The sequence below is a fragment of the Octodon degus genome, unplaced genomic scaffold, assembly GCF_000260255.1.
Source record: "Octodon degus isolate 3935 unplaced genomic scaffold, OctDeg1.0 scaffold00111, whole genome shotgun sequence".
Taxonomy (NCBI): Eukaryota; Metazoa; Chordata; class Mammalia; order Rodentia; family Octodontidae; genus Octodon; species Octodon degus.
The window spans coordinates 2,538,480-2,548,546 of record NW_004524687.1 but is presented as its reverse complement, the minus strand read 5'-3'; the positions used below and the strand labels follow the sequence as shown (position 1 = coordinate 2,548,546).

At 35.8% G+C, this 10,067-nt stretch overlaps 1 protein-coding gene across 1 annotated transcript in view; it reads left to right on the top strand.

Moving 5' to 3' along the window:
* The window catches only part of Ift88 (intraflagellar transport 88), a 125,239-nt gene that overhangs the window by 17,873 nt on the left and 97,299 nt on the right, over nt 1–10,067 (top strand). The window contains exons 4-7 of the mRNA XM_023699165.1: nt 1,852–1,908; nt 2,997–3,050; nt 3,635–3,698; nt 5,547–5,616. Of these exons, the coding sequence (XP_023554933.1) occupies nt 1,852–1,908; nt 2,997–3,050; nt 3,635–3,698; nt 5,547–5,616 (245 nt within the window). The remainder of the gene's footprint in view (nt 1–1,851; nt 1,909–2,996; nt 3,051–3,634; nt 3,699–5,546; nt 5,617–10,067) is intronic.

Genomic DNA, 10,067 nt, shown 5'->3' with positions numbered 1-10,067 from the left:
TAGACTTCATTAACAAAGTACTTGTGTTTGCCTTATTTTCTCCTCTTTTGAAAGATCTCTCAAATGCTTTCCCCTCTTCCTCTCTCTTTTTAAATGTATTCCCCTGCTGTCATTATAGAACAGGCCAACAGACTGTCTTTCTGGGAGTAATGTAATTAATTTCCTTCTTCTAGTCTAACCTGTGTTGCATCAGTTATTAGACTGATAGTTTAGTTAGCATTATTAAGCATTTACTGTGTGTTGCAATTTGGGGTTTTACAAAGGAATAGTGCAATGCAGGACACATATTTTATAAGAATATGTATAATGGTCACCTAAGGAATCATATACAAAAGATCTGAATTTCTTTCCTTTTTTTTTTTTTCTTGATTTTTTTTAGTTAGGATGTCTTGCCTCCTGTATGGCTTGTGGTTTTTGTTACTGTTGCTTTTTGTTGTTCATTATTTTTGTTTGTTGTTTTGCTAAGAATCCAAGCTCAACCGAGGACCCACATCCCCAGCCTTGTCTGGTTGTTTTGATTGAATGCCAGACACTGTAAATGAAAACTTTTTCAGAGATAATTTATTATTCTATGCCTGTGCTGTCTAATGTTACAGCCAACTGCCATATGTAGCTATTTACATTTAAATTACATAAAATCTAAAATTCATATCTAAAATGTACAATAGATACTGTGAAAGGGAAAGAATCTGTTCAAAGGGAAGGGAAAACAAGGATGAGGAAAAGGACAAATGAAAGAAGAAAGGAAAAAATATATATGATAGCTTGAATAATTGTACTGCTGATTTCTGCTGATCTATCGAAAGGAGAAGTCAATGCTTCATCTTTTTCTTCTCCTTTTTAATTTCCTACAACTTTTTTTGCCAATTTTGTGTGCTTCTATTTGGTAATCTAAACTAATTTGAAGAAAACATATAACAACCATTGCTGAATTCCTATTATTCTGTTTAGTGAAATTCTGTATCATTTCTAATGTTTGTTTACTATTTTTTAATTCTCTTTAAAACCTACACATGCACACAATTTGTGTCCTTGTTGCACTAGCCCCATTTCAAATGCCCAATAGCTCTGTCTGTGATCTTTGGCTCTCTTGTCAGAAAAAGACAGTGTTTCTGCTCCCACGGTATGCTAGTTCTGTTGGCTAGCATACCACTCAAAGATCTTATCTTTCACTAAGGAGGATTTGCTTTTACTTATGGCCCTAATAGCACTAAGACTCTCTGATCACCTTAATCCACTGAAAAGGGACTTCCACCCATATGGAGGATGGTATACTTCTTTTTATCTTTCAGCCTTAGGATAGGGCCTTTTAAGATCACAAGCTACAGCCTGGATGATTCACTCAGCTCTTGTGTTCGTTCATTTCTTTCTTTCTTTTTTTCTCTTTCTTTCTTTCTTTCTTTTTTTGGCAGAACCGGGGATTGAACTCAGGCCCTTGTGCTTGCCAGGGAAGCGCTCATTTCACTGAGCCATCTCCTCGGCCCCTGTTCATTTCTTTAGACTATGAGCCTATCAGAAGTCATACCGTGTTTTCTTAGCTATACATTCAGAATGAACAGGTTCCTGGAGGAGAGAAAAATAAATACTCTGTGCAGGCAAAAAACAGATTCTTATTGACAGCTCAGGCTAGCCTATAGTCCCCTATCTCCTTTAAAATGAATTGAAATTGAGTCATGTTTTGAATTGGTTTATTCAAATAACCAAGCTCCCTAATATTAAAGGTAGTTTAGAAGAACTCATTCTAAATATTATATAAAATCTATTTATTGATAAGACTATGTTTTTTTTCCCCAACCTTCTATTATATAGCTTAGTCTGGATTCTGTTAACTGTGTTCTTTTTCTTTCCAAGATAACTGCTAAAATACCAGGCACGGCAGTTACTAGACCAATAGCTACTGGATATGGGGTAGGTTTTTGTAAGCTGAAAATATTAAGATGTGTTTTCTTATATATTTACTCACATTAGGCAGTCTAAATGATTTGGGCTATTTTTTAGTTTGTGACGCAGGTAGATATCCCCTTTTGGATAGTTAAATTTAAAAAGTCATTTAATTAATGCCTTTGAACATTTTAGGCTTAATTTGCAAGTATATCAGAAATATTTTATTGTTTTTTTCCATTTGTAAACTTTATGTTTCTTAATTGACTTCTGTTTATTTTCTGCATAATATAACCAAGTCTTACATGTTTTCCATTCATATATTTTATGTGAAGCTAAATGTTATTTAAATGTAATAGTGTTCATAATTGTTAAAAGACAGTTGATAAGTGAAGAAATAAAACTTAAGTATTTCAGAGGCATATATTTGGGTCCTGCCTTACAGACCTTTGGAAGAACCCTAACTCTCTAAAACACTATAAAAATAGTAAGCCTTTAAATCTTGGCCCAAATTATCTGCATTTTGGATGGTTTTGCTTATATAAAATAAGAAAGGCATGATAGAAAAGTAAGAGAATGAGATAGAGCAGCATTTCCTAGTCCTTATGGTAAAATTTTCTAAGAGGTCAAAAGTGGCTTGAGATCTTAGAGCACTAGGCACTTGCTTCCACAATGTCCTTTGTGTGAATGAAGAAGCTACAGCCTTCTGTACTACACAACCAAGTGTGTCATGGGAATCATGCTTTTATTAATTGGCCCAAGTGTATGTTACTCATAAACTTGATTTTGATGCTGTGTATTATGTGTTTGCTATGAAAGGTAAGTGTCTTAGGCAGTGCAGGTCCGATCGTATTTCTATCCACCCATCTCTGCATTTGTAATGCCAAACAGTGTGAAAGTGGGTTCCAACAGACCTTCATTTAAAGGGTGTGAGTTATAGTTCGCCTCCTTGTGTTTTAGAGTTTCGTCCCATATCCTCAGGTGATAAATGAGAAAAAAAGTTCTGATTTACTTAGTGATATAATGAAGAAAACAATTATGAAGAAAATATTTGTAAAATTAAAGGTGGCTATTTTTAGGTATCTTTTGGACTTACTTTTCTGTTTACTTGCTAGTCCAAGACATCCTTGATATCATCAATGGGAAGACCAATGACAGGAGCTATCCAGGTACCTCTGTCACATGTTGATTTTGTGCCTTTCTTATGATGTAGAATGTATTACCAAAGTTTTCCCCACTTTTATTTTAAAATGTTAAATAAAATGTTACTTTTATAGTGATTAAGATTTTTTTAATTTGTGGGCTACAGTTTGGACTGTTGTAAATATTTTTAGGCATGCTTTCCTTGGATGTACTCAGGTCTACAGATAAATCCTATTATGGAAAGGACAGAGAATCAATAGTGTGTTTATGTGTTGTATTAGAACTTGCTTTTCTTTTGGTGCTACCACTTACAGCAATTTCTGTGGTTTCTCTCATGGACATACTATTGAACAGCTAAAAATAGAAGAGCAACTACTTAATAATTTGTGTTTTTTAAATTTTTAACTGAGAGCAGTCCTGTTGGGTCAAGGAATTAAGTTTTATAGCAGAAAGAAAGAGATAGGATTGATAATATAGGAGTCAAAAGAGAGGAGTAAATGGATAGTAATTTTAAAATAACTATTAGAAATTAGGACTGTTTTAAGATGTATGTCATATGCCATGATCAATCTTATTTAAAGATATTTCTGAATAATTCCTTTCTTTGAAGGATGGAGTTACTAGACCCATGACAGCAGTAAGAGCAGCTGGGTTTACCAAAGCAGCCTTGAGAGGTTTGTTATGCCATTTCTACCAGTTGCTTTTCTCAGATCTCTGTTTTACTATATACAATTTGTAATGTATATAAATATCATTACCATATTAAATAAAATGTAAAGTACCATTGATTATAATTGATCATTATTTTAGGTACCATTAAGAAAGAAAAAGAAGGGGGCCGGGGAGATGGCTCAGTATAATAAGCACTTCCCTGGCAAGCACAAGGGCCTGAGTTCAATCCCCAGTTCTGCCAAAAAAAAAAGAAAGAAAGGAAAAGGGCATCACGGTACATACCTGTAATCTCAGCACTTGATAGACTGAGGTAGGAGGATTACCATGAATTTGAGGCCAGCTTGGGCTACATAGTGAGTTCAAGGCCAGCCTGAACTACAGGGTGAGACCCTGCCCTAAAGAAAACGAAAAGAAAAGATAGGAAAAGATTGATGAAATTGTTCCACAGGGATGGTGGTTACAACTGCTATGTAATTTGTCAAAATGTGTTGAATATTATACTTAAAATGTTTGCATTTTATTTTATGTAAGTTATATTTAGAAATGAAAGGGAAAAGTAGTATAAATATACAAAAGTTAAATATAACTAAAAAACGATTGTGATGAGATGTTATTTTACCAGTAACAGTAATTAGAAAGCCAATATCAAGTTATATTTATATAATTGATGATTTTATTATTTTTAATTCTTTTTAAAATTAATTTTAATGAGAAATAGCAACGAGACAGTTTCAAAACAAGTTAGTAAGTCAGTTATAGGAATTAATACATTGCATATTGTTGTTTATGTAGTAGTTATTCAGTTATTTGTGTATAAGATGCAGACGTGATGTCTTATATCTAAACACTATTAATACAAAACTTCTTATTGAACTAAGAGAAAGTAGCTGAGTATCTATCCTATTTTGTATATACACACATACATATATTTTTTCACTACAAAATGGTCCTTCATTGATATCCCTCTTTTTTGTTTTGTTTTGTCAGAGATGGGTGTTCTGTTGCCATTCAAACATTGTAGGAGCTTGAATTCAGCAAAATAACCCAATATAGTCTAATAGTCTTTAATAGTAGTGGGTTATCAACAGAACTGGCAACATCAGAAGTTGTTGACTTGAGCCTTTTACAGCTCAGCATATTAATATAGCTTTACTTTTTATACCTCGTGGTTATACTTTCTTGCTGGATGGTTAAGACCAAGTTAAAGCAAGACCTATATAACTAAAAATGTAACTTTTGTATCTGACAAGGTCAGTCAAATCCCCTCAGGATTTACCCTGAAATCATGTATAATTGATGATTTGAAAGTTGATAATAGGGCCAGCCAAATAGCTCAGTGGATTAAAGTGCCTGCAAGCAGGTGCAGGGGCCAGGGGTTCAATCCCCATGCCTGCCATGCTGGCCCTACCCCCGGGGCACACTCATGAGACTGGGCGTGGTGGCATACCTGCAATCCCAGCTCTTGGGAGGCTGTAAACAAGAGAATTACTATGAGTCTGATCTAGTAGTGAGACCCTGAACACCCTGTAGACCCTTCCCTAAAAAAAGAGAAAAAAAGTTGATAAAGATCACTGCAAGAGAAAGTAAATAGTGCCAGTGTACTCAATTTTTGTTTTAACATGTTAACCCACAAGTTTTATTTCCATAGTTTCATGAAAGCATTTAAAAAGTTTTACCAATTTTTTGATATACGTAATCTTTATATAGCTATAATGTTATATCCACTTAATAAATCAGTAATTAAACCATTTAATAAGTTGGTAAATTTGTCATACAGGACTTAATGTTTATATATTTTCTCCACTTTGTTGGGTTGCAAATTAAATATGAACTCTTGAATTGTGTCTCAGGTTCTGCATTTGACCCCCTTGGTCAATCAAGGGGCCCTGCCCCTCCTTTGGAAACCAAGAACGAAGATAGGTATGCAAGTCCTTATGCACTTTTGTGGTTGTTGCTACATGTTTATTTTCCAAATACATAATTTTTTAAGTTTCTACTTTTAGTTTTAAACTTAGTTTTAAGTATTCCTATTTTCCAAATATGTAGTTTTTAAAAATTGTGTAAGTATTCAAAACATCATACCTTGTTCTTAGAACTAGCAAAGATATCAAATTTAAGAATAGCCACGTATTCTGTGCATTTTCATTGGGATACTATGTGATTTGAAGATGTCCAGTTTTTTGTTTTTGTTTTTGTTTTTTTTCTGGTGGAACTGGGGATTGAACTCAGGCCCTTGCGCTTGCCAGACAAGCACTTATTCTACTGAGCCATCTCCCTGGCCAAGGTGTCCAGTTTTTAATGGGTACCAATAATAGTGAATGTTTTGAAAGTCAAGTTGGATTGCTAAATCTTTTGGCTATTTTAAAAGGATATTTTTGAAAGAAAACTATCAAGAGCACTGATTGCAAGTTAATCTGTCATATTACCATTTAGTAGTTTAATTCATATGGATATGTGTGTTTCTGGGTATCAAACTCAGGGCCCTGTGGTTGGTAAGCACATGGTCTAGTATTGAACTACATCCTCAGCCTGCTCAATTTAATTTTTTTATAAATTAACTTAGTTTTGTGCTGTGACAGATGGTTACTACAGTAACTATCCATACAGCTAACTATACAATTTACTGATATATGAGTACTTTGATGTATACATTTTATGTAAAATAATCACACCAGCCAGGCATGGTGACAGATGCTTATAATCCCAGCACTTGGGAGGCTGAGGCAGGATTCCTGTGAGTTCAAGGCCAGCCTGAATTACATAGCAAGACCCTTTCTCAAACTGTTACAACTAACATGTTCTGCATCCTGTGTGCAGGAACTGTTCCAAATCAGTATAGAGCTGTAACTGTGACTAGTTCACAGAGGAGAAAGAAGTATACTGAGTTTGACTTGGCGTAGGCTAACAAAGGGCTGGACTGAGATTCAGATCCAATTATTCTCATTCCAGAGCTTATGCTTTTTTTTTTTTCTCCCAGAACCGGGGATTGAACCCTTGTGCTTGCCAGGGAAGCACTTAGTCCACTGAGCCATCTCCCCAGCCCCATAGAGCTTATGCTTTTAACCATCACACTGGTTTATGTCAATATAATATAAGTGTTTAAAGTATAGTTCTTCAACCCATTATTTGGGATTATTGTAGAAATTATATATTTTACCTTTTTGACTAACATGGAACCTGTGTCAACAATCAGTCTTATTTTGTATCCTGCTTAAATTATAGCATGTTTTCTGATAAAAGTAGATCTTTTATATAACTATCGTGCCGTTTAGTATCTTTCTAGCTGCTAAAAATAGAAAATAAATGTAAAATATATAATTAATAGAAACATTTATTACCCTACACAACAGATGGTCTGGAGGAAAAACGGTTCTAGGGAATGAATAATTTTAGCTACTTACTATAACCCCTGGTTTGACTGTTTGATTATCTTGGCTTTCCAAGAGTCTGCCTGGCACCATAATTCCAAGAGAGTGCAAAAAGCCCAGTTGCTATGTATTGAGAAATCCTGGCTGCAAGAAGTCCCAGTTTCATTTCTTTATAAAAAGCAAAGTAAAGTTTTGCAGAAGCTCTTTATCCCAAGCAAAATATGCCTTCACTTCTCACTAGCAAGAAATACATCACACCCTAGGGTTGAACCAACTCCTGGGAAAGAGAAAGAGATGCTCTATTTAAGAGTTCACTAGAGCACAGAATCAACATAAAATATATGTACGATTACACACAGAATTTATGAGGTTAGCGAAGATGATAAGTATGGGGCCAGTGAGATAGCTCAGCGGTCTAAAGTACCTGCTTAGGCAAGCTTAGACAAGTGCACAGGGGCTGGGGTTCAATCCCCAGCACCACATGCTGCTCCAGCCCCACCCCCAGGGTGGACTGAGTCAGCCACAAAAAAAATAAAAAGGTGAACATAATGGAGACTGAGTGCTAAACTGCAACCATACCCCCACTTATTGCAAAGTACCAACACTGCAATTAAACTTGAATACTGAGGTTATAGTTTAGAAGAAAATACTATATTAACATCTTTTGTTTTAAAAGAAAAATGCAGTAACATGTATGCCACAGGTTTGCTACCACTAACTTACAGTATCTGAAGGGGAAGAATCCCAGGAGTCTTATAAAATCAGAGGTAGAAGAATCCAAAATGCCCTCTGCATGCAAGAGAGTCACAGGACCAGTAATAGTCTGAGGTCCAAGGCCTGGAAATTCATTGCCTTGTCACCAGTGCAAGCCTGTGTTGGAAAACTAAAGAATCTGCATTAGAGGGCTGAAGAGTCTGAAGGAACTAGACTCAAAAAGCCTGAAGGAACTAGAGACCAGAATCCAGAGGCAATGGTAAAGATCACAGCTCCTCAGAAAAAAGGAATCAAGACTTCCTTTTTCTTTCCCTTTCTATTCTGCCAAGACTACAGGGGCCGGCAAGATAGCTCAGTGGACTAAGTATTTGCTTTGGCAAGTGCAGGGACCACAGTTCAGTCTCTGGTCCCACATGTTGTGCAAGCCTGCCCCCGAGGTGCCTTGAGCTGGGCAAACAAGTCTGGGCATGGTGGCACATGCCTGTAATGCCAGTGCTGGAGAGGCTGAAAACAAGAGGATCACTATGAATCCGAGCTGGGTAGTGAGACCCTGTACCAAATGCATAAATGGCAAGGCCAGGGAGATGGCTCAGTGGAATAAGCACTTCCCTGGCAAGCGCAAGAGCCTGAGTTTAATCCCTGCTTCTGCAATAAATAGATAGATAGATAGATAGATAGATAGATAGATAGATAGATAGATAAAAAGACTACAATACTGTTGGTTGGTGCCACCCACAGCCTTTCCTCCTCAGTTTGCCACCTACGTGTCAGTCATCTACACACACACCTAGAGCACTACTAATTAGCTAGGTAGCTCTTACTCAGGTTGACCTGTCATACTTAATGTGGTTCACAGATGTCAGAGACTAACTTGACTTCTGTATGCAAGGCTCTTTTTAAGTAAATATATGGCAATATGAATATGTAGATGTCATTTCCTAGGTATTTGTGAGGGGCAGAATAGTTACTTTAAATGTCTTCATAAATATCATGAATTTTGAACTTTGAAATTTTATATTGATATTTTTAGTTTAATAATAGTCTGTAAACAACACTTAAATATAAAGAAATTATTACAAGGGCTGGTCAAATAGTTCAGCAGATTAAAGCACCCGCAAGCAGGCACAGGGGCCGGTGGTTTGATCCCCAGGCCTGCCATGCTGGCCCCACCTCTGGGGCGCACTGAGACGGCAACTGAGACTGGGCTTGGTGGTGTGTGCCTATAATCTCAGCTCTTGGGAGGCTGTAAATAGGTGGATCGCTACAAGTCCAATCTAGTAGTAAGACCCTGAACATCCTGTAGACCCTTCCCTAAAATTAAAAAAAAAAAAATTCTTACATAGTACAAAAATCAACATTCACAAATTTTTGCATAACTATAGTAAAGTAGCTGTTAAAGATATTAAAAATTACACTCACAATAGCTTAAAAATACCTAGGAATTATCTTTTTAAAAAATCTATAATTCATGCAGAATAGTCTTAAGCAAAAAGAATGAGGCTGCAGACATAACAGTACCTGATTTATACTACAAAACCCAAGTGACAAAACCAGCATGATACTGGCATAAAAATAGACATGTACACCAATAAAATGGAATAGAGAACACACAAAAAAACTGCACAAAACTACAGCCATCTGATGCTTGACAAAGGGGCAGAAAATATATATTGGTGAAAAGATAGCCTCTAACAAACAGTTCTTGGAAAATTGTGTATTTGTACATGGAAATGAGAGACTAGATTTTTATCTCTTACTCTGTACAAAAATCAAAATGGACTAAAGATTTAGATTTAAAATCAGAATATGTGAACCTTCTGGAAGAAAACATAGGGGAAACAACAAGCAGGACTACATCAAACTAAAAAATTTCTGTACAATGAAGACAGTAATCAACAGACTAAAGAGATAACCTGCAAAGTGGGAGAAGGGATAAAGAAAATGTTGTGTATATATATTATAGAATAATATTTAGACATAAAGAAGAACAAAGTAATATTCTCTTTGGGAAAATGGATGGAACATTAGACAGTCTTGCTAAGTGGAATAAGCCAGATTCACAAAATTAAAATACCATGTTTTCTCTTATATGAGAAACCTGAAAAATAAATGAATAAAAAAAGGAAGGAGAGATACCAGGAAACTAGAGGTTAGGCTTTGGGATGCAAAAAAGAAAAAAAAAAAAAAAAATGGAAATAGGGACGGGAAAAGAAAGAGGAGTAATGGGATTTAAAATGGTTAATACATGTTAAATGGGGACAACCTACTCTGGGCCCCTTCTGTCCCTCT